General features: G+C 54.1%; 1 protein-coding gene across 1 annotated transcript in view; it reads right to left on the bottom strand.

The window, feature by feature from the left end:
* The window catches only part of LOC142258634 (uncharacterized), a 39290-nt gene extending 18722 nt beyond the window's left edge, over positions 1–20568 (bottom strand). Inside the window, exon 1 of the mRNA XM_075331269.1 lies at positions 20485–20568. Coding sequence (XP_075187384.1) covers positions 20485–20533 — 49 coding nt within the window. The 5' untranslated portion in view covers positions 20534–20568. The remainder of the gene's footprint in view (positions 1–20484) is intronic.
* Between the last annotated feature and the right edge of the window lie 4826 nt (positions 20569–25394).

The following is a 25394-nucleotide window of genomic DNA, read 5'->3' as shown; positions in this document are numbered from 1 at the left end:
TAGGAGTCGCCGTGAATTTGCCAAATCCGTTAGCGAAGGGAACCTCCTGGTTTTCCAGCAGCCAAGTCCCGAAAGAAGGCAACCGTCCAACCGAGAGAGGGAAACACAGTCACCGCCAAGGCTAAAGTTCCCAGGGCCAGAGCCTACGGGCAAAAGAGGGGCTCCTCCAGCCCATATCCAAGCTGGGGAGCGGGTTACCGGTGGGAACTCATCGGAACCGTTTACACTACAAAGGTGCAGGGAAAGGCAGTCACCATCAACCTGCCGGGGAGTCAACACCGCAGCCGTCTGTGGGACCCGTCCATCCAGCCGTGTGTTTTACCGAGAACTGTGTCCTCATCATTGGCTGAGTGAGTATCACTGTGCCGTGCGGCGCAGCGCTGCTCCCGCAACCCTGCACCTCACCAGGCCCCGTAACCCGCCTGCCGTCCATCCCTACCCCATCACCGGGCCTCGGGACAACCAACCCCCTACCCATGGAGGGGAGAACTAACATCCTGGCTGCTCCCTGTCATCGTTCCCGGGATCCCCGTCCAGAGCAGCGGTGGTGTCACCAATATCACCACAACCGTGGGTAGCGTCACGGACAATAACCAAATCCCCACAATCAATCCCCACCCTTTTCACTCAAAGGGCGAGGAGCGCCGCTCGAGTCCCCGGGATCCGGCCCACCGCTCGAGCCACCACCAAGCAGCAGCAGCAGCGGCCGGACCCGAGTAGTGGGAGAGCGCAGCGTCCCCTCCTCCGCCCGCGACAAGGGGATCCACAGACATGCGTTATAAGGAGAAACCCACCGAACACCAAACCGGACTGACCTCTAAAGGAATTGAATTCGAGTTCAACGGAGCCCATCATAGCAAGTGACCGGTGATACCTGGGTGAGCGTCGTCGTACAAAAGTGAGTAAAACAACCTGGAACCGCAGCTATAGACTCTGACTCTTTATTACCCGTATTGCCGCTCCCTGCCGCCATCACTACTCCCCTCATCATCCTCCCCGGGGCCCGCTTTACCTGTGGAGAGCGAGACCATCCCTGGCTGCTACTACTATCTGCCCCGGAGGACAGCGACAGTAGCAGGGGCTGATTCCCTGGCCTCATACCACAGGTGGCATCGCAACAGTCACCTCACTACTACCCCCAACATCTCTCCCCTGCCATCTTCTGTACGCCTCGGGGCAATGGAGCCGGGCTAGGCCACCTGTGACAAGCGACAGACGACGACCCGGCGACGAGTAGATTAAATTCAACCTGCCCCGTGAGGTGCTACATATACATGTCACATAAGTGAATACTTCATACTGCAGGAAAAGGAGTGTTCACTTTAGTACAAGGAAGGCAATAGTCCAATATGTCAATATACAAAAATATCTCATACCTAATTCTGTTATTAACCGTAAATCTACATGTTCTTATCAACTAACATCATAAATCACATCACGCCTCTTTGTAAGCTCCCATAACCCTTCAGTACTGACAGGCCAATGGTTCTGGTTCTTATATTAACCCACTATATTCACTATTTTTACCACATAGTACCACAACAATACGTAGCTCTGAGGCTGTATCAATCACGGCTTTTCTCTATTCTTACTAAATGACACTGAGGTAATTTTATGGCTCCATTCTGAGGAGAACTTTCACTTATGCATCTCATTAGTTGCAAAGTTGGTCTGTTGGCATTGTCCCAGGATCTGAGCACAACATGGCTGCTTATGTCTGCTGAGCACAACATGGATGATCAGTACAACATGGCTGACCAATCCGAGCGCAGGGGCAGCAATATACTGGAGAGATCAGGAGGCATCAATATGTGATGCCCTGACAAAATCAGGTTGTCACAGAAGACTGCATCCATCTTCCAGATGCAGGATTCTCTCCTCCTTGGCCTTCCAACACAACAACACACAGGTACAAACACCAGCCACAAAAGCCTAGTCACCCCCCCCAGGACAATAAGGACACACCAGTGGGCGGGGCCAGGCAGATGGTGACGCCCACCTAGGGGTTTTGAGGTGTCAAGGGGAGGGAACAAGTCAGTCGGAGAAAGAGTTGAGCAGTGGAAGTGAGAGGAGTGTAGTGGTAGTCGGGGGTTGTAGCTCCCGGACTACCAGACTACCTGAGCTGACTAGGTGGCAGACGGCAGAGCAGGGACACAGACGACGGAGATCCGGTCGCGGTAGACCTTAAGTGGACCGGGGCACGGTTGTAGCCACCGGTGCCGACAGCGGGAATCCAGTCCGGAGGCCGTGCACAGTCAAGGTACCTGGACCGTAGGGCGAGGACAACTGCAAGCACCTTTCCAATTAACCAGCAGGGGACAAGATTCCAAGTCTTGTCCCACTAGCAGCCCAGATGGAGCGAGACAGAACCCAACGCGGGGGATAGGGCAAGTGCCTGTTAAAATCCCAAGGGTCAGATCTCGCGGGCCACAGCTCCCACAGAAAAGTCACCAGGAGCGGACTTACCCCGTTTCATGCGGACTAGTCAACACACAAGACAACAACACAGAAGTGCAGGAGGAAGGGCCCCTGTCCTGTTAACCGGTGTGCGGGACCCGAGTGTCGCGGGCGGAGGAGGGGACGCTGCACTCTCCCACTGCTCGGGTCCGGCTGCTGCTCGGTGGTGGCTCGAGCGGTGTGCCGGATCCCGGGGACTCGAGTGGCGTTCCTCGCCCATGAGTGAAAAGGGGGTTGATTGTGGGGATTTATTGTAAGTGACGCCACCCACGGTTGTGGTGATTTTGGTGATACCACCGCTGCTCTGTGTGGGGATCCCGGGAGCGGTGACAGGGAGCAGCTGAGTTGTTGGTTCTCCCCTCCGTGGGTAGGCGTTGGTTGTCCCGGGGCCCAGTGATGGGGTAGGGATGGATGGTGACAGGCGGGTTGCAGGGGCCTGGCGAGGTGCAGGGTCGCGGGGGCAGCGCTGTGCCGCACGGCACGGTGGTACTCACTCAGCCTGAGACGATGACACAGTTCTCGGTAAAACACACGGCTGGAAAGACGGGTCCCACGCACGGCTGCTGATGCTCTTCCCCGGTAGGTTAACGGTGACTGTCCTTTCCCCGCACCTGAGTACTGCTGTTGGTTCCAATGGGTTCCCACCGGTAACCCGCTCCCCGGCTTGGATATGGGCCGGAGGAGCCCCCTTTTTGCCCGCAGGCGCTGGCCCTGAGAGACTGATGCCTTGGCGGTGGCGGTGTCTCTCCCACTCGGTTGGACGGTTGCCTTCAATCGGGACTTAGTTGTTTGGAAACCCAGGAGGTCCCCTTCACTGACGGATTAGGCAAATTCACGGCGACTCCAAGCCTTGCCGGGGTCCGAAAAGCCCCTGCCAATGGTGCTGGCTTCTCCTTGTGTACCTGTGGCGTCCCAGGACCTGGTCGCCACAACAGCATTGTCCCTCCAAAGGGTTAATGCTGAGCCTGGAGGTAATTGGGAGGTCTATTGGCCAGTAAGTGTAACATCCAACGCAGTTCTCCCTCAGATCAGCAGGGGGAGCTCTGAACCTGGAGTTCCAGGGAGCATTCCTTAAGTCTGGCCTGAGGGAGGAGTTAGTGTTCAGTCTGTAGAGAGAAGTGATAGCAAGCAGACGCAGAGTAGTGCTGTCCTGTGGAACTGGGGCCTAGAGCTGGAGCAGCTTGGCCCAGTGAGGCAGGAGGAGCAGAGAGGCAAAGAAGAGACTCGGACATCGGAGTCTGTGGCCCCCAGGGCCTAAAATACTCCCTGGTAGCCGAATCCGAAGGGCAGGGGAGCTGCAAGCACCTGGCCCATACACAGCCCGAAGGTACAGCTGCATCATCAGGGCCCGGTGTGGACTCCAGCAGAGAAGCACCAGAGAGGGCCTGTGCAGCCTACCACAGAGGGAAAGGGACGTACCACCGGTCCCAGTGTAACGGGGGCAGGGGGCGCCTCAGGGGGTGTAGTCGGGTCCCCTCGCCTTGTGGGCCGCAGGCTGAACCCCGACCCGGCCGTTACTTGCAATACAGGTGTGTTGTTGGGGCAGAGTGTGGATGCATGGGGCCCATTCATGACAGCGTTCTTTCTGTGCTCTCCAGCTCCTTCTTCACTTTCAGGAAAGAGACAATTGCAGGCAGCGGGTAAACCAAACACCGTTTTATTAAACAAAGCTTCCATCTTTCTGTTTGCAGCAGGCTTACTTTAGTACGTTACAAGTTACAAGTCCTTTTCTACAAAAACGGTTTCCTTTTCCTCTACGGGCACTTTCCTTTGCCTGCAGGGGACATACGTTAACCCCCTAGCAGTGGTACTCCTATCCCGATTTTAGTCCATCCCTTTCCCAGGGATTTGTATTGAACTAGGGGACGGCTCCAGTACTCACTACCGGCTCCGGATTAGCTCCAACTTCTCCGCTCCACTGCCACAGCACCCACTCCTGCACTCTGCCCTGGCACTTCTCCTCAGCTCTCTCTCCTGTTACATCTCACAGCACACTGCCCTGCATTCAGAGCCCAACCCCCCTTCTCTTCCCTCCTAGGCTGCCCTGCCCCTTCCTTCCCTGTCACTGTTACCAGGGGAGCCACTCACTACACTGGCACCTAGGGAGGGAGAACCGTACATAACACACAACATTGTACAATGTGCCACCATACTCCTGTGGCGTCTTCAGGGGGGGGAAACGTCTTCTCCACACTAGGGGTCCGTCCACCCCTTACATTCCTCCCCTCTTTAACCTCAGCCTCCTGGCGAGGTTCCGCACCTGCAAGACAACGCATATGGAAAACACACACACGTTTCTTCAGCAGTATTCTTTTTCTTTCTTATCAATAAAAAAAAACATTTTAAAACTAACGTATCAAAGCACACCAGATTGGCACACAAGTCCGGTGCCCGGAGTCCCTCCAGGGGAGCTCCCGGTCTTGGCTGATCTTCTGCCCGGAGGCTCTCCTCAAGCACTCCCGGTCTTAGATGAGCCGCGACCAACAGAAACAAAAGGGTTCTTACTTAACAGTCGCGGGAGAAGTCCATGCATAGTCTCTGCATTCTTCTATTCCCGGGTTCAGTTCTTTTAACGTAGCTTTAACCATAAACACTCACCGGCTTCCAACAGTACCTGCTTTCGACAACAAACAGATATTTTTCTTCCGGATGATTAACCCTCACGCTGGGTGGTAGGCACGCAGCCATTCAGCCCGCTGGGCCCTCACATGGTCGGAGAGGGACTGTCCAGGTAAGCGGGGTAGCCTACGAAACGGCTCATAACCCGGTGGCTCTGGTACTTCCTTCTCCGGTTCAAGCCCTTCAGCCTCCTGCGGGGGTGAGGGGGTAGCTGGACGGGACCGCAGTGGGCTGCCGACAACAACTACCGGGTGCGACACCATACTCTGATGTATCACCAGTAATGCCGATGCTTCTCTTGGCTTGTCTCCAGCCGTAGGTTCGGCGGCCGCTTTTGGCGCGACCGTCGGGGTACTCTTCAGCCCACAGGCTTCAGCGACCGCTTGCTTATGCTGAGTACGCCATGCTCTGTTCTCCATTCTGCTTGGTCCAGGTATTGGAGTTTGCTTCTTCTTCCACTGCCGGGGTTGCAATCGCGCCGGGGAAGGTGGAGACGGTTCTTCTTTTCCCGCTTCTGCACAGACTCCGCCCCCGGCCTCACCCACCAGGTCGGCACAGCGTTTGCGACGCCTCTTCTTTCTTGCGGCGCCGCCCACGTCTCTAGACCTCTGCAGTATCTCGGGGCAAGCACCTCCCCTCTTTGGGCGGTGCACTCCGGGCTTCTTCCTTACAGGCCAGCCCAGTGCTTTTCGTTTGGCGCCCACTTTTCGCGCCTTCACTAAATCCATGAAGACGGCCGCCATCTTGCCGCCATCTTGTGGCCTGTTCAGTACATCAGGCACCACTTGGTCTCTACTCGGGGTTTCTCTTCTGCAGGCTTGATCCTGCCGACTACGCCAAAATGTAACGGGGGCAGGGGGCGCCTCAGGGGGTGTAATCGGGTCCCCTCGCCTTGTGGGCCGCAGGCTGAACCCCGGCCCGGCCGTTACTTGCAATACAGGTGTGTTGTTGGGGCAGAGTGTGGATGCATGGGGCCCATTCATGACAGCGTTCTTTCTGTGCTCTCCAGCTCCTTCTTCACTTTCAGGAAAGAGACAATTGCAGGCAGCGGGTAAACCAAACACCGTTTTATTAAACAAAGCTTCCATCTTTCTGTTTGCAGCAGGCTTACTTTAGTACGTTACAAGTTACAAGTCCTTTTCTACAAAAACGGTTTCCTTTTCCTCTACGGGCACTTTCCTTTGCCTGCAGGGGACATACGTTAACCCCCTAGCAGTGGTACTCCTATCCCGATTTTAGTCCAGCCCTTTCCCAGGGATTTGTATTGAACTAGGGGACGGCTCCAGTACTCACTACCGGCTCCGGATTAGCTCCAACTTCTCCGCTCCACTGCCACAGCACCCACTCCTGCACTCTGCCCTGGCACTTCTCCTCAGCTCTCTCTCCTGTTACATCTCACAGCACACTGCCCTGCATTCAGAGCCCAACCCCCCTTCTCTTCCCTCTTAGGCTGCCCTGCCCCTTCCTTCCCTGTCACTGTTACCAGGGGAACCACTCACTACACTGGCACCTAGAGGGGGGAGAACCGTACATAACACACAACATTGTACAATGTGCCACCATACTCCTGTGGCGTCTTCAGGGGGGGGGGGACGTCTTCTCCACACTAGGGGTCCGTCCACCCCTTACACCAGCAGCAAGAGGGCCATTGCTAAATCCAGAGAGCAGGGTCCTATCACAGCAAGGAAAAGAACAGGAGTAGGCCTCATACTCAACTGGCCAAAACGACAGCTCAGTTACTTCCAGGCCGGCTGGAGCTCTCTACCACCTGTGACGGTCTCCCTGGACAACACTGTTGCCAAGTAAAAGAGGAGAAGGTAAAGAGACTGTTTGTGCCTGTTTCTTTCATTGCCTGTCGGCCCTGCACCGTGGTTCCCACACAACACCATAGACTCTCACGAGCACCAACTGTGTCCCGGGGCACCGCTCCACCTGTGGGGAGCAGTACCATCATTGCTGCCATTACATCACCCCGGAGGCCTCATACAGCAGCGGCGGCTTAATAGCCGCATACCACAGGTGGCGTCACGAACACAAACTTTATTAACCAAGCCACATATAAAACTGACACCCACCAGGGCCACGGAGTCGGGCCCCGCCACCACTGACGACCCCCGGACTAGTCCGGCCCGGCACCGGGTGTCCCATAGCCCTGGGGTGGGCGAGTCAATTTTGGCGTCACGAACAGGATTTCGTGCCCGGTCCCACCGGGTACTGTGTGCCTGCAGAAACTGTGCATAACAGACTGTGTTGCTGTTTGAAAACTGCCGCCGCCATTAGCCTCGCTGAGCGCAGGAAGAAGGAGGGGTGCGTGCCCGAAAAAGAGCGCGAAGGGAGCGCGCCATCAGAGCGGAGGGTCGTTAACCCCGCGCTACCCGGAAGAGATTTTGAAAAGTGAACGGAGCCTGGTGAGGTTCACTAAGGGGGAGGAAGATGTCTGACACAGAGGGAGAGCAGGTGGCTGTGGTAGCTCAAGACGCAGCAGCACCGGCCGATGAAATCCCAGTCGCCGTCGCCCCAGCCCCCGCTGTAGCGCCGGTAATGCCGATCACAATGCCGTACATCCCGGGAGCAGAATGGCTGCCGCAGTACTCCGGGGAGTCACATACCCTGAGCGACTTCAGAGAAAGGCTGCACAGCTTGTTCATAGTGTATCCGCTGACTGAGAGCCAGAAGGTGGGCATATTAATGGGGCAGTTAGCCGGCGCGGCCCAGCGTGATGTGAAGTCCTGGCCTGATACAGATAAAGGGACAGCAACCCAGATACTGGCCAAGTTAAAAAGTACTTTTGACACCCGCACCGCAGCAGAAATAAAGATGAGATTCTTTGGGTGCAAACAACGGGCCACAGACAGCATAAGGGACTATGCCTTAAACTTGCAGGAGGCCCTGAAAGCAATTAAACAGGTGGACCCAGAGAGTGTACGTGAAGAAGACAAACTCCTAACTGAGCAGTTCATAGAGGGGCTCCTGTCAGATGCCCACAGGACCCAGCTGCGTATCATGGTCCTGCAGAACCCTGCTCTGGACTTTGCAAAGTTTAAGGACCAGGCCATCCGGGTACTGAGAGAATCTACACCGAATGACCCAGTACCCCTCCGGCCTCTTGCTATCAAGTACCCAGGGGTGGTGCCTGTAAGGGGTGGGCAGACCCCTTACAAGGAAGCACAGGTTTTCTCTGAAGTGGTTAATGCTGTCCCCATAGAAACTGTACAGGAGGGAGGAGGAGCCGGCAGCTTAGGGGGAAAGGAAGTGTGTGCTGAAGGCAGTTGTGTCCAGGACGGGAGAGAAGAAACAGCCAGGGGCAGAGTGTGGAGCTGAGTGGGCAGAAAGAAAGAAAGAAAGAAGGGATCTGGAAGAACAGGGAAGCCGGAGAGAAAAGGAGCGGGCGGAACCTCATAGTGCGAAGCAGTCCCGGTGTGGGTCCGGGCTCTGGGTAGCCATAAGTGGGAGCCAGGTGAAGTAGAGTAGCCGGGCACATCCCCACTGGAGGAGACGTCAGGGCAGGCTTTCCCCAGCTAAGAAAAGAACGTGAAGTCATCTGTAACTGCCGGTTTTTGGAAAGAGTTGTGAAATAAAGAATGTCTTTTATTTGCATCGAACCATGCCTGGAGAGTGTTTATACGTCGGACGACATCTGCACCACCACACTCTGCCCCACCAAGACATCTCCCGTCCCGATAGTGACGGCGGAGCCAGGGGTAAGCCTGACAGAAGGGGCCACGACTACAAGCCCAGAGGCGCCCCTGGCACTCCGTTACATGTGGCGTAGTCGGCAGGATCCGGATCATATGCAAGGGGTCCCGCTCCAAGAAGAAGGAGATCAAGTGATGCCGAGGACACTGGATCCAGATTATTGGAAAAGAGTCCCGATCCCATGGTGGGAAGAGGAAGAAGTGCCTAAGGCGTTGGACCGGGCACAAGATGGCGGCAAGATGGCCGTTGTCTGTGAAGACACAGAAAGCACGCGCAGAATTGGCGCCAAAAGAAGAGCCTGGGGCTGGCCGGTGCCGAAAAAGAAGTTCGGAGTACTCCGCCCAAAGAGGGGAGGTGCCGGTCCCAGGGCACGAAGGAAGATATGTGAAGTGGGCGGTGTTCCAGAGAAAAAGAAGAACCGCCGCGTAGGGGTCGACCTGATGTGTGAGACTGGGGGTGGAGTATTCCCAAGAGCAGGAAAAGTAAGCCCGCCTCCACTTCCTCCAGCATCTCCACTGACCCCGACGCCATTACCAGAAACGCTGACTCCGAGCAAGATGGAGACTCCAGGAAGACAGCAAGCTGCGGTAGCCGCACTAGTAGCGACTAGCCTGGGCAGAGGACGCCCGAAGCAGACTGCGGCTGCGGAAGGACCCACCCTTAACCTACCGGCTGTGCCAGGAGGACCGGAGCGGCCCACTACACAAGAGGCCGCACAGTGGCAACAGGAAATCGAGTGGGAGGAATGCCAATACCGGCGGCGGTCGCAGCAAAGACCGGTGCTAGCTGAACTCTCCCACCCGAGACGTTGGAGCAACCCGCCAACTACAAGCCCTTCCGGAGGCTGCGCCGGTTGCCCGGACAGTCCCTGTCGGAGTACGTGCAGGCCCAACGAGCCGAATGGCAACGTGCATATCATCCGGAGTGACTTTTCAAGACCGGAAGATGGCGGGCCTGTTTTTGTTCAACACCGGCGTTGTTTTGAGCCAGAAGAATGTGTGTTGTTTGTAACTGTTCAAGTTGCTGAGCCCGGAAGAGAGCCTGATGCTGGATTGAGCCAGGAGCTCCCTCCGCGTCGTTAAGAAGATTTTTGCCGAGTTGTGTTCCTGCCAGCTAACGTCTAAGACCGGGAGTGCTGCAAAAGCCTCCGGGCAGAAACTCCACTAAGACCGGGAGTGCCTGCCGATGGCCTCCGGGCACGACTAAGACCGGGAGCTTCCAGGAGGAACTCCGGGCGCTGGACTGGTGTGCCCTTGCGGGTGCCCTCAGGTGAACATGTTCGCAGTTTCATTAAAATGACTTGGTTTAGTTTTAAAATGTGATTTTAGATTTGTGCCTTGCCGGGAGGCTTAGGCTTAAAGAGGGGAGGTATGTAAGGGGTGGGCAGACCCCTTACAAGGAAGCACAGGTTTTCTCTGAAGTGGTTAATGCTGTCCCCATAGAAACTGTACAGGAGGGAGGAGGAGCCGGCAGCTTAGGGGGAAAGGAAGTGTGTGCTGAAGGCAGTTGTGTCCGGGACGGGAGAGAAGAAACAGCCAGGGGCAGAGTGTGGAGCTGAGTGGGCAGAAAGAAAGAAAGAAAGAAAGAAAGAAGGGAGCTGGAAGAACAAGGAAGCCGGAGAGAAAAGGAGCGGGCGGAACCTCATAGTGCGAAGCAGTCCCGGTGTGGGTCCGGGCTGTGGGTAGCCATAAGTGGGAGCCAGGTGAAGTAGAGTAGCCGGGCACATCCCCACTGGAGGAGACGTCAGGGCAGGCTTTCCCCAGCTAAGAAAAGAACGTGAAGTCATCTGTAACTGCCGGTTTTTGGAAAGAGTTGTGAAATAAAGAATGTCTTTTATTTGCATCGAACCATGCCTGGAGAGTGTTTATACGTCAGACGACATCTGCACCACCACACTCTGCCCCACCAAGACATCTCCCGTCCCGATAGTGACGGCGGAGCCAGGGGTAAGCCTGACAGAAGGGGCCACGACTACAAGCCCAGAGGCGCCCCTGGCACTCCGTTACATGCCTGCAACACGAGCCGCTGCAGGGGCTGAGGCGCAGTCCCTGGATAAGGATCCCGCTGCAGAGCTCAGACAGCAGGTCCAGGAGCTGACCAAGACTGTGGCTGCCCTTGCCAAGACCATGCAGTCTCTACAAGTGACCCCATCGCCTGCAAGAATCGAGTTGGCCTCCAGCCCAGATGACGTCCCATGGATGGACACAGAGGAGGATACCACCGACCCGAGGAAAAGACACAGACCAATATGATTCAACTGGACAACCGATCTGCCGCCGCTGCAGCCAGGCGGGCCACATTGCAAGACACTGTCCTTTAAATGGGCCGAGCCTGGGGCCAGGAGCCAACCCCCAGGTGTAAGGAAGCCCGGCTCAACCCCCAGCCGCAGCAAGTATGTGGGAGGACGACCGGTCCTTCCTATTGTGCTGGATGGGATCCCGTTGAATGCCCTCCTGGATACGGGGTCCCAGGTAACAACCATCCCCTATAAACTGTACAAAAGATATTGGGCTGATTCAGACATTGACCATGGCCCAGATGATGATTTAACAATTGTGGCCAGTAATGGTCAGCCCTTGCCTCAAATTGGGTATAAGGAAGTAACCATTAAAGTGGGGCGGGTAGAATTGCCATGTCAGGGGATGATAATTGTAGATATTGATCGCAAAGAATCTAACCTACTGCTAACCATTGGTACAAATGTGATGGAAAATTGTCTTGCCGAAGTGATAATTTTGTTGCAGCAGGAGTCTGAAGGTGCCAGCTCCGGGCAGCAGCGTGCCCTACAGAGGGAGATCAGAGCCCTGATGAGGAGGCAGCAGGTAGAGCTGGCCGGAGGTGAAATTGGCAGTGTAAGGGTAAGTGACCCTCTCCCCATTGCAATTCCTCCCAAAAGTGAAATGTTGATATGGTGTCGGGCAGCAATAGGTCTCAAGGGTCAAGATTACCAGGCCCTGGTAGAACCTGTGTATTCAGAAAGTAGGCCTGGTGTCCTGATAGCCAGAGGGGTAGCAGACGTCCGCAAGGGAAGAGTGCCCGTCCGCGTCCTGAATTTTGGGGAGGAGGAAGCCAAATTGCCCCGGTACGCCACTGTAGCAAAACTGTACACTGTCAGTAACAATACCATCAAAGCAGTGGAACCCTTGATCCCGTCTGACCAGGCGGAAGACAATGGCTCCAAGGGACAGCTGGAAGACTGGTGCCAAAAATTACATGTGGGCACCGACTCCACCCCCTCACACCAAAAGCATGGGGTTTACCGGGTGGTACAGGAGTACGAGCGGGTCTTCAGCAAACACCCCCTAGATTTTGGGCAGGTAAAAGGGGTTAAACATCAAATCCCCACGGGTGATCATCATCCCATTAAAGAGAGATACCGCCCTGTACCCCCCGCACAGTATCAGCGTGCCAAAGAAATGTTACGGGAAATGAAGGAGGCTGGGGTTATCAGAGATAGTTGTAGCCCCTGGGCAGCTCCACTAGTGCTCGTAAAGAAAAAAGATGGTACAATGAGAAGGTGCGTAGATTACAGGCAAATTAACCGCATTACACATAAAGATGCTTATCCACTACCCAGAATAGAGGAGTCACTAACAGCCTTGAAGTCAGCTAACTATTTCTCCACCTTGGATCTCACCAGTGGGTATTGGCAGGTTCCCGTGGCAGAGGCGGACAAGGAGAAGACTGCATTCACGACACCAATGGGCCTCTGCGAGTTCAACTGTATGCCATTCGGGCTCTGCAACGCCCCAGGGACATTCCAAAGGTTGATGGAGTGCTGCTTGGGCCATCACAACTTTGAAACCGTGCTGTTGTACCTGGATGACGTCATAGTCTACTCCAAGACTTATGAAGACCACCTGAGGCACTTAGGAGAAGTGTTTGAGTCCTTGTCGGAGTATGGCCTGAAGATAAAGCCGTCCAAATGTCACCTCTTGAAGCCAAAGGTACAGTACCTGGGTCATGTGGTCAGCGCAGAAGGTGTGGGACCTGATCTGGAGAAAGTCACCGTAATCAAGGACTGGCCAAGACCCACCACGGTAAAGGAGGTGCGGCAGTTCCTTGGGCTGGTGGGCTACTACCGAAGGTTCATTGATGGTTTCACCAAGATAGCAGCGCCTCTTCAAGATCTCCTGGTGGGCCAGCCAAAGAAGGCTAAGAAGCAAAGCCCTCCATTTGAATGGAACAGCCAAATAGAAACGTCTTTTGTCCGGCTGAAAGGGGCTCTCACGGGAGAAGAAATTCTGGCCTACCCTGTACTGTACACAGACACCAGCAACGTGGGACTGGGAGCAGTTCTGTCCCAGGTGCAGGGAGGCAGAGAGAAGGTGATAGCTTACGCTAGTAGGAAGCTTCGTCCCACAGAAAGGAATCCAGAAAACTACAGTTCCTTCAAGCTGGAGTTCCTCGCTATTGTTTGGGCAGTGACTGAACGCTTCAAGCACTATCTGGCGTCGGCCAAGTTCACCATCTTCACGGACAACAATCCGTTGACACATCTGGCAACAGCCAAGCTAGGTGCATTGGAGCAGCGATGGATGGCCCGGCTGTCTAACTTTGACTTTACCATCAAGTACCGGGCTGGCAAGAAGAATAACAATGCTGATGCGCTGTCCAGAATGCCTCACTTACCCGAGTCTGGAGAAGACCTGGATGAACTCGAAGAGATAGAGTTACCGGCTTTCCATCACCAAGGTGTTTCCCAGTGTGAGCATGCTGTAGGAGAGAAGCGCTCGAGCCAGCACGAGGTCTCGGTCAACCCATTACTCCACCATAATTGGGAAGAGACACAGAACGGTGACCCGGCCGTGCGATTGGTCAAAGAAAAGCTAGCACAAGCTGAGACCCATCTTGGCCCAGATGCTCCAGAAGAAGCCCAGCAGCTGTGGAAGGAGAGGGGACGACTGTTCACCTACCAAGGCAAGCTATGCAAGAGATATGTCAACTGGCGAACGAATGAACTCATCTGGCAGATAGTGGTCCCACAGAGGGATGCTCCAATGGTCCTAGCAGCTTACCATGATAAAGCAGGACACTTCGGGTGGAAGAAGTTGGAGACCCTACTCCGTGATCGGTTCTACTGGGTGCACATGAGAAAGACAGTCGAGAAGTGGTGCCGAGACTGTGGTCCGTGTAACCTGAGGCAGAAAGATGGTACCAGCCAGAGGTCTCCCCTACAGCCAATTGTCATGAAGCAGCCCCTAGAGTTGGTGGCCCTGGACCACGTGAAGTTAACACTGAGCCGGTCAGGCTATGTTTACGCCCTCACCATTGTGGACCATTACTCTCGTTTCCTGGTAGTAGTGCCTGTGAAAGACCAGACAGCCAGAACAGCAGCTAGAGCATTTCAGGCATACTTTTGTCGACCTCACGGTTACCCTGAAAGGGTACTGACTGATCAAGGTCCTGCATTCGAGGCAGAAGTGTTCCAAGAGTTTTGTAACATGTACGGTTGTAAGAAAATCAGACCAACACCGTACCACCCCCAAACCAATGGATTGTGCGAGAAGATGAACCATGTGGTTATTGCTATGCTCAAGACTCTACCGCTGTTAGAAAGAAACCAATGGCCAGAGAAGTTACCAGATCTGGTAGACCTGTATAACCATATCCCAGTAAATTCGACCAACTGCAGCCCTGCTTACCTGATTCGAGCAAGACCTGGCAAGTTACCTGTAGACTTGGAGATGGGAACTGTGTCACCTGAAGCAGTTCAAGAGATAGAAGATTGGGATACAGAGCGACAACGGCAGTACCGCAGAGTTCAGGAATGCGTAGAAAAGAGCCTGTCCCAAGCAAGAACGAGACAAGAACAGAACTACAATCAAACGGCCCCAGCAACTCCCTTAGCACCTGGAGAACAGGTCCTCAAGAAAAAGCGGAGGGCGCATAAATTAGATGATCAGTGGGAGAATGAACCCTACACCATTATTCCCTCCAAGTTTGACAATAGTAAGGTATGCCTCATAAGCAAGGATGAAGGCAAGACCTATCAAACAGTTTCTAGAGACCGCCTGAAAGCGTGCCCTGAGCGGTGCAAAATCCAAAAAGAAGTAGAAGAAACACAAGAAAGTCCCCAAATTCAAGAAAAGGAAGAAGAGATGATCCAAACAATCCTCGGAAAATTCCCCAAAACTTGGACGCGAATCAATAACGCCATAGTGGTACCAGTCTTGACGTTCCCGCAGTTGGTCGAGCCGGAGACAGAAGAGGTTCCAGATCCTCCTAAGGAACTGTCCGTCCCAACACAAGATGACATGCCAGCAGTGGAACAGGAGAATCAACCCCCTGCCAGTGGTGAACCTGTCCTACCCTCGGCGAATCTGAGATCCTGTAGGCAACCATCACGCATCCCTGTCAGGGTTAGGCCTACTAGTAACACGGAGGGGGCAGACACTCCAAGTAGTCAGGGACAAACCCCAGAGCTACGCCGGTCCCAACGTAGCACTCGGGGACAGCCCCCTCCAAGATATAGAACATAGAAAGTAAAATACCTAACAGCGTGTAAATAGTTATGTGAAAATGTCTTGTATGTAATGTTTTGTTTTAGGTGATTAAGTAAATGGACAATTGGGCCACTGGACTATGGGTGGCCAACACTCTAATTGTACATAGTTAGCACCAGTGTGCTCAACACCCCTGAAGAAAAACCCGTCCGGCGTGCATAGAGTGGGGTCAGCAATGCTCTGACACACGCCCAGAGCCTACGCTGGGGGTTTTATCGCGGCGGGTCCCCCATGGAGCAGTGGAATGGACACCCGGCAGGGAGCCACACTGGACTCTTATAGTTGTTTAAGGTTGTAACATGTTATGTCTTGTTTTGTTTTCTTCAGTCCGGGAGTACTGAGTTTAACTAAGGGGGAGTGTGGCGCCCCAGGACCTGGTCGCCACAACAGCATTGTCCCTCCAAAGGGTTAATGCTGAGCCTGGAGGTAATTGGGAGGTCTATTGGCCAGTAAGTGTAACATCCAACGCAGTTCTCTCTCAGATCAGCAGGGGGAGCTCTGAACCTGGAGTTCCAGGGAGCATTCCTTAAGTCTGGCCTGAGGGAGGAGTTAGTGTTCAGTCTGTAGAGAGAAGTGATAGCAAGCAGACGCAGAGTAGTGCTGTCCTGTGGAACTGGGGCCCAGAGCTGGAGCAGCTTGGCCCAGTGAGACAGGAGGAGCAGAGAGGCAAAGAAGAGACTCGGACATCGGAGTCTGTGGCCACCAGGGCCTAAAATACTCCCTGGTAGCCGAATCCGAAGGGCAGGGGAGCTGCAAGCACCTGGCCCATACACAGCCCGAAGGTACAGCTGCATCATCAGGGCCCGGTGTGGACTCCAGCAGAGAAGCACCAGAGAGGGCCTGTGCAGCCTACCACAGAGGGAAAGGGACGTACCACCGGTCCCAGCAGCAAGAGGGCCATTGCTAAATCCAGAGAGCAGGGTCCTATCACAGCAAGGAAAAGAACAGGAGTAGGCCTCATACTCAACTGGCCAAAACGACAGCTCAGTTACTTCCAGGCCGGCTGGAGCCCTCTACCACCTGTGACAGTCTCCCTGGACAACACTGTTGCCAAGTAAAAGAGGAGAAGGTAAAGAGACTGTTGTTTGTGCCTGTTTCTTTCATTGCCTGTCGGCCCTGCACCGTGGTTCCCACACAACACCATAGACTCTCACGAGCACCAACTGTGCCCCGGGGCACCGCTCCACCTGTGGGGAGCAGTACCATCATTGCTGCCATTACATCACTCCGGAGGCCTCATACAGCAGCGGCGGCTTAATAGCCGCATACCACAGGTGGCGTCACGAACACAAACTTTATTAACCAAGCCACATATAAAACTGACACCCACCAGGGCCACGGAGTCGGGCCCCGCCACCACTGATGACCCCCGGACTAGTCCGGCCCGGCACCGGGTGTCCCATAGCCCTGGGGTGGGCGAGTCATACCGGTCCGGTACCGCCGGGCCACTGCCCGTCCACGGTCCTTACGGCAACTCCGATAGGCCACTCCTGCAGACGGTCACCGCCGTCTGCTAACCTTGCTGTCTCTGTCCGGGGCACACACCCGGACGCAGTCAGATAGTTGCTCTACTACCACTTTGCTCCTCACACTTTTACTGTCCAAACTCATCTGCTCTTTTTTCCCGCCTCCAGGACTCTGAACTCCTCGGTGGGCGGGACCAACCGCCTGGCCCACCCCCTGGTGTGAACATCAGCCCCTGGAGGAAGGCAACAAGGATTTTTGGGTCTAGCTTAGGTGTACCTAACCGGGGTGTAGGGTGTGGTGTAATTACCTGTGACCCCTGGCTTGTCCAGGGCGTCACACGAGCACACCGCTCCGGAGGCTACCGGTATCCGGCACTTGGTTTACTATCTGGACTCTGTGTGACTTTATGCAAATAGGGAGTACACCGGTGTCACCCGGTCCAGCCCTGCAGACTGCGCCCGATCACTCTATCTCACCTACACCTAGGCCCCGGGACAACACCTCCCCTACCCGTGGAGGGGATACCATCCTGCTGCCCCGCTCCATCAGACCCGGGCACCCCATACCAAGGCAGCAGCGGTGTCACCAACCATCACCGCAACCGATGGGTGGCGTCACTGACAAACTCTCCCCTGTAAATAACCCCCCTATTCAGTTGTGGGCGACGGACTGCTACATGAGCCTGGGTCCAGCTGCCACTCGAGCCACAGCAACCGCCCGGACTTGAGCATCTCGAGCAGCCCCCCTGCCGTGGTCTGTTCCCCACCCGCAACAAATATACTGCAGAGGTCAGGAGGTATTAATATACTGCAGTGAGCAGGAGGCATCAATATACTGGAGAGATCAGGGGTCATCAATATACTGCAGAGAGCAGGGGCAGCAATATGCTGGAGACAGCAAGGGCAGCAATATACTGGAGAGAGCAGGGGCCGCAATATACTGGTGAGAGCAGGGGTGGCAATATACTGCAGAGAGCAGGGGCAGCAATATACTGGAGACAGCAGGGGCAGCAATATACTGCAGAGAGCAGGGGCAGCAATATACTGGAGAGAGCAGGGGCAGGAAGATACTGCAGAGAGCAGGGGCTGGAAGATACTGCAGAGAACAGGGGCAGCAATATAGTGCAGAGAGCAGGGGCAGCAATATACTGGAGACAGCAGGGGCAGCAATGTACTGCAGAGAGCAGGGGCAGCAATATACTGCAGAGAGCAAGGGCAGTAATATACTGGAGAAATCAGGGGCAGCAATATACTGGAGAGAGCAGGGGCAGCTGTAATAGCTCTGTAGCAATACACTACACAGAGCAATGAGAACCAGGAAGTGAATTCACAGCGTTCTCATGCATTACCTCAAAGCACAGCTGAGAAGCAGAGCTGCAGAGCATGCAAGGAGTAGTCACATAGGCTGGGTCAGACACCGTACGGCCAGAAGCAGGACCGGAGGGACGAGCAAAAGCGGAGTCAAAGTCAGGCCAAGGTCTGTACCGAGGAAGCAACCGAGTGGGGAAATAGGAGAGGGGACAGAGGACAGGAGGGACGACCAGGGGACAGAACACAGACAAGGGCACGGGGGCACAGGAACAGACAGATCAGGATATCACTCACAGGACCAGCAATCACAGGCAAAGCAGTGCAAAGCTTATAGCCGGCACTGGTTCACTGGAAATGCCAGCTTTTAAGGCATCCAGGGTCTGGAAGTGAGGCTCGAGAGAAGGCTCCGCCCCCTAGCCATGTGGACAGGGAGGCGAACCATGACAGCAGCAATATACTGGAGAGAGCAGAAGCAGGAAGATACTGCAGAGAGCAGGGGCAGGAAGATACTGCAGAGAGCAGGGGCAGCAATATACTGCAGAGAGCAGAGGCAGCAATATACTGGAGAAAGCAGGGGAATCAATATACTGCAGAGAGCAGGGGCAGCAATATACTGCAGAGAGCAGGGGCAGCAATATACTGGAGAAAGCAGGGGCAGCAATATACTGGAGAGAGCAGGGGCAGCAATATACTGCAGAGAGCAGGGGCAGCAATATACTGGAAAAAGCAGGGGCAGCAATATACTGCAGAAAGCAGGGGCAGCAATATACTGGAAAAAGCAGGGGCAGCAATATACTGCAGAGAGCAGGGGCAGCAATATACTGCAGAGTGCAGGGGCAGCAATATACTGGAGAAAGCAGGGGCAGCAGTATACTGGAGAGAGCAGGGGCAGCAATATACTGGAGAGAGCATGGGCAGCAATATACTGGAGAGAGCAGGGGCAGGAAGATACTGCAGAGAGCAGGGGCAGCAATATAGTGCAGTGAGCAGGGGCAGCAATATACAGCAGAGAGCAGGGGCAGCAATATACTGCAGAGAGCAGGGGCAGCAATATACTGGAGAGAGCAGGGGCATCAATATACTGGAGAGAGCAGGGTAAGCAATATACTGCAGAGAGCAGGGGCAGCAAAATACTGGAGAGAGCAGGGGCAGCAATATACTGGAGAGAGCAGGGGCAGCAATATACTGGAGAGAGCAGGGGCAGCAATATACTGGAGAGAGCAGGGGAAGCAATATACTGCAGAGAGCAGGGGCAGCAATATACTGCAGAGAGCAGGGGATGCAATATACTGGAGACAGCAGGGGCAGCAATATACTGCAGAGAGCAGGGGCAGCAATATACTGCAGAGAGCAGGGGAAGCAATATACTGCAGAGAGCAGGGGCAGCAATATACTGCAGAGAGCAGGGGATGCAATATACTGGAGACAGCAGGGGCAGCAATATACTGCAGAGAGCAGGGGCAGCAATATACTGCAGAGAGCAGGGGAAGCAATATACTGCAGAGAGCAGGGGAAGCAATATACTGCAGAGAGCAGGGGCAGCAATATACTGGAGACAGCAGGGGCAGCAATATATTGCAGAGAGCAGGGGCAGCAATATACTGCCGAGAGCAGGGGCAGCAATATACTGCCGAGAGCAGGGGCAGCAATATACTGCCGAGAGCAGGGGCAGCAATATACTGCCGAGAGCAGGGGCAGCAATATACTGCCGAGAGCAGGGGCAGGAAGAAGTCGGAACCTCCTTAGAATGAGATAGGAGAATTCAAACCCACTATAGAGGGTGGAGGTGTAAGTATTGGGGGCAGCCTTCTGATATAGTGGCTATTGGTTATGTTTGCTGATGTGGTACCACAAGTCTCAGTATTTGATTTTAGCTTTATTTCTTTAACCATTTAGTATTCTCCGTTATTACATTTTACGCTATATGATTGCTTTTATCAGTCTTTATTGTATATGTCATCGCCATGTTTGCTGATGTGGTACATCAAGTTCCAGCACTTGATTTTAGTGTTTTTCGTTCCCATTGAACGCTTACGTCATATACTACCTTGTTTGATGTTATACACGTTTTACCCCTGTCTCGTTTGTTTATATGCACTGACCCTCGACCCCATGATATCAGCGTATAACTCGTTTTCCTGCCTTTATTTTGCCTATCTGTTGTTCTGCTATCATGCATGCCCCGGCCTGTCTGCCTCACATGTACAGAAGCTCCAGGACAGTCATGGACATTTCTGCAGTTAATGATCTGCAGTACAGTAAGGCCGGTGGAAAACAAGAGGAAGCCGGAGAGCTGTGCAGATCAGATATCAGAAAGAAATTTCGAAGGAAAAAAAAAGCCGGCCCTTGTGCACAGGAAATACAGACAAGGCCTTTGTGCAGATTCCGGAGGCACAGGCCACATTACCGGCTACACAAGAAGCACTCACCGACACCAAGAAGCCACCCAATGAGCACGAGTAACGTTACCGCCTTCATGATGTGGGTGTATGATCCGGAGAAGAGTCGCCCGGGATGAGTGCCAGTGAGCTCACAAAGATGGCGCGAAAATGAAGGGGCGTAACAACGATGACGCAACTTCCTCGGACGTCTCCTCAAGGCTTACACTCCCGTCATAACACACACAACGTGCTTCAGAGCCACAGCCGGAGAGTTACTCATAACAATCTTCTGCACTGCCGGGGGCTAGACTTTAAAGAGACTGAAGATCTATTCTTAGGATAATAATAATAATAATTTTTATTTCTATAGCGCTAATATATTCCGCAGCACTTTACAATTCAGAGGGGACATGTACAGACAATATGAGACAATTCAAAATAATAAAATTCAGATACCAAAAGGAGTGAGGACCCTACTGGTAAGCTTACAGTCTATGAGGAAATAGGGGAGGCACAAAAGGTGAATGGGGGATAGCTCATTAAAGAGTTACTGCTAGTATTGCATTATTTTTCACAATTGATAATGCACAGTCTAAGTCCAACAGAAAGTTTCATTTTTGTACATTTGTGTCTTTTTCATTTCATATGCCTGTGGCGCCCCAGGACCTGGTCGCCACAACAGCATTGCCCTCCCAAAGGGTTAATGCTGAGCCTGGAGGTAATTGGGAGGTCCATTGGCCAGCAAGTTTAACATCCAACGCAGTTCTCCCTCCGGCCAGCAGGGGGAGCTCTGAACCTGGGATTCCAGGGAGGATCCCCTTAAGTCTGATCTGGGGGAGGAAGTAGAAGTCAGTCTGTAGAGAGAAGTGATAGTGAGCAGACGCAAAGTGTGCTGTCCTGTGGATCTGGGGCCTAGAGCTGGAGCAGCTTGGCCCAGAGAAGCAGGAGTAGCTGAGAGGCAGTGGAGAGACTCGGACATCGGAGTCTGTGGCCACCAGGGCTTAAACATACTCCCTGGTAGCCGAATCCGAAGGGCAGGAGAGCTGCAAGCACCTGGCCCAAAAACATCCCAAAAGCACAGCTGCAGCATCAAGGCCCGGTGTGGACTCCAGCAGAGAAGCACCAGAGAGAGGGCCTGCGCAGCCTGCTACAGAGGGAAAGGGACGTATCATCAGTCCCAGCAGCAAAGAGGGCCATTGCTGGATTCAGAGAAGCAGGGTCCTATCATAACAAAGAAAAGCACAGGAGTAGGCCTCATACTCAGCTGGCCAGAAAGATCTCCCCAAGTACTTCCAGGCCGACCGGATCCCCACCACCACCTGTAATGGTCTCCCAGGACTGGACTGTTTCCAAAGTAAAAGAGGAAAAGGTAAAGAGACTGTTGTTTGTGCCTGGTTCTTTCATTGCCTGTCGGCCCTGCACTGTGTTAGCCACACAACCCCATAGACTTCCACGAGCACTAACAGTGTCCCCGGGGCTCCGCTCCACCTGTGGGGAGCAGTACCACCATATAACATCACCCCGGAGGCCTCACACAGCAGCGGCGGCTTAATAGCCGCAGACCACAGGTGGCGTCACGAACACAAACTTTATTCATCAAGCCACATATTCTACTGACACCCACCAGGGCCACGGAGCCGGGCCCAGCCACCACTGACTACCACCGGACTAGTCCGGCCCGGCACCGGGTGTCCCATAGCCCTGGGGTGGGCGAGTCAATTTTGGCGTCACGAACAGGATTTCGTGCCCGGTCCCACCGGGTACTGTGCGCCTGAAGAATTGCGCTTAAAAGAGTGTGTTACTGTGTGTTTCACGGTTTGAAAACTGCCGCCGCCATTAGCCCCGCTGAGCGCAGGAAGAAGGGGGGCGTGCCTGACAAAGAGCGCGAAGGGAGCGCGCCATCAGAGCAGAGCGCTGTTAACCCCGCGCGACCCAGAAGGGAATTTGAAAAGTGAACGGAGCCTGGTAAGGTTCACTAAGGGGGAGGAAGATGTCCGACTCGGAGGGAGGGCAGGTGGCTGCCATAGCCCGAGACACCGCAGCACCAGCCTAAGCAATCCCAGTCGCCGTCGCCCCAGCCCCCGCTGTAGCGCCGGTAATGCCAATCACGATGCCGTACATCCCGGGAGCGGAGTGGCTGCCGCAGTACTCCGGGGAGTCACATACCTTGAGCGACTTCAGAGAAAGTCTGCACAGCTTGTTCCGGGTATATCCTCTGACTGAGAGCCAGAAGGTGGGCATATTAATGGGGCAGCTAGCCGGCGCGGCCCAGCGTGAAGTGAAGTCCTGGCCTGATACAGATAAAGGGACAGCGACCCAGATACTGGCCAAGCTAAAGAGTACTTTTGACACCCGCACCGCAGCAGAAATAAAGATGAGATTCTTTGGGTGCAAACAACGGGCCACAGACAGCATAAGGGACTATGCCTTAAACTTGCAGGAGGCCCTGAAAGCAGTTAAACAGGTGGACCCAGAGAGTGTACGTGAAGAACACAAACTCCTAACTGAGCAGTTCATAGAGGGGCTCCTGTCAGATGCCCACAGGACCCAGCTGCGTATCATGGTCCTGCAGAACCCTGCTCTGGACTTTGCAAAGTTTAAGGATCAGGCCATCCGGGTACTGAGAGAATCTACACCGAATGACCCAGTATCCCTCCGGCCTCTTGCTATCACGTACCCCGGGGTGGTGCCTGCAACACGAGCCGCTGCAGGGGCTGAGGCGCAGTCCCTGGAAAAGGATCCCACTGCAGAGCTCAGACAGCAGGTCCGGGAGCTGACCAAGACTGTAGCTGCCCTTGCCAAGACCATGCAGTCTCTACAAGTGACCCCATCACCTGCAAGAATCGAGTTGGCCTCCAGCCCAGATGACGTCCCATGGATGCGACAGAGGAGGATTCCGCCGACCCGAGGCAGAGACACAGACCGGTATGATTCAACGGGACAACCGATCTGCCGCCGCTGCAGCCAGGCGGGCCATATTGCACGACACTGTCCTTTAAATGGGCCGAGCCTGGGGCCAGGAGCCGACCCCCAGGTGTAAGGAAGCCCGGCTCAACCCCCAGCCGCAGCAAGTATGTGGGAGAACGACCGGTCCTTCCTATTGTGCTGGATGGGATCCCTTTGAATGCTCTCCTGGATACGGGGTCCCAGGTAACAACCATCCCCTATAAACTGTACAAAAGATATTGGGCTGATTCAGACATTGACCATGGCCCAGATGATGATTTAACAATTGTGGCCAGTAATGGTCAGCCCTTGCCTCAAATTGGGTACAAAGAAGTAACCATTAAAGTGGGGCGGGTAGAATTGCCATGTCAGGGGATGATAATTGTAGATATTGATCGCAAAGAATCTGACCCACTGCTAACCATTGGTACAAATGTGATAGAAAACTGTATTGCCGAAGTGATAATTTTGTTGCAACAGGCGTCTGAAACTGCCAGCTCCGGGCAGCAGCGTGCCCTACAGAGGGAGATCCGAGCCCTGATGAGGAGGCAGCAGGTAGAGCTGGCCGGAGGAGAAATTGGCAGTGTGAGGGTAAGTGACCCCCTCCCCATTGCAATACCCCCAAGAAGTGAAATGTTGATATGGTGTCGGGCAGCAATAGGCCTCAAGGGTCAGGACTACCATGCCTTGGTAGAACCGGTGTATTCAGACAGTAGGCCTGGAGTCCTGATAGCCAGAGGGGTAGCAGACGTCCGCAAGGGGAGAGTGCCCGTCCGTGTCCTGAATTGTGGGGAGGAGGAAGCCAAATTGCCCCGGTACGCCACTGTAGCAAAACTGTACACTGTCAGCAACAATACCATCAAAGCAGTGGAACCCTTGATCCCGTCCGACCAGGCGGAAGACAATGGCTCCAAGGGACAGCTGGAAGACTGGTGCCAAAAATTACATGTGGGCACCGACTCCACCCCCTCACACCAAAAGCATGGGGTTTACCGGGTGGTACAGGAGTACGAGCGGGTCTTCAGCAAACACCCCCTAGATTTTGGGCAGGTGAAAGGGGTTAAACATCAAATCCCCACGGGTGATCATCATCCCATTAAAGAGAGATACCGCCCTGTACCCCCCGCACAGTATCAGCATGCCAAAGAAATGTTACGGGAAATGAAGGAGGCTGGGGTTATCAGAGATAGTTGTAGCCCTTGGGCAGCTCCACTAGTGCTCGTAAAGAAAAAAGATGGTACAATGAGAATGTGTGTAGATTACAGGCAAATTAACCGCATTACACATAAAGATGCTTATCCACTACCCAGAATAGAGGAGTCACTAACAGCCTTAAAGTCAGCTAACTATTTCTCCACCTTGGATCTCACCAGTGGGTATTGGCAGGTTCCCGTAGCAGAGGCGGACAAGGAGAAGACTGCATTCACGACACCAATGGGCCTCTGTGAGTTCAACTGTATGCCATTCGGGCTCTGCAACGCCCCAGGGACATTCCAAAGGTTGATGGAGTGCTGCTTGGGCCACCACAACTTTGAAACCGTGCTGTTGTACCTGGATGACGTCATAGTCTACTCCAAGACTTATGAAGACCACCTGAGGCACTTAGCAGAAGTGTTTGAGTCCTTGTCGAAATATTGCCTGAAGATAAAGCCGTCCAAATGTCACCTCTTGAAGCCAAAGGTACAGTACCTGGGTCATGTGGTCAGCGCAGAAGGTGTGGCACCTGATCCGGAGAAAGTCACCGTAATCAAGGACTGGCCAAGACCCACCACGGTAAAGGAGGTGCGTCAGTTCCTTGGGCTGGTGGGCTACTACCGAAGGTTCATTGATGGTTTCACCAAGATAGCAGCGCCCCTTCAAGATCTCCTGGTGGGCCAGCCAAAGCAGGCTAAGAAGCAGAGCCCTCCATTTGAATGGAGCAGCCAACTAGAAACATCCTTTGTCCGGCTGAAAGGGGCTCTCACGGGAGAAGAAATTCTGGCCTACCCTGACTACAGCCAGCCATTTGTACT

The sequence above is a fragment of the Anomaloglossus baeobatrachus genome, chromosome 12 (genome assembly GCF_048569485.1).
Source record: "Anomaloglossus baeobatrachus isolate aAnoBae1 chromosome 12, aAnoBae1.hap1, whole genome shotgun sequence".
Lineage (NCBI taxonomy): Eukaryota > Metazoa > Chordata > Amphibia > Anura > Aromobatidae > Anomaloglossus > Anomaloglossus baeobatrachus.
Note: the sequence above shows the minus strand (reverse complement) of the source record. Positions and strands in the feature narration are given on the sequence as shown.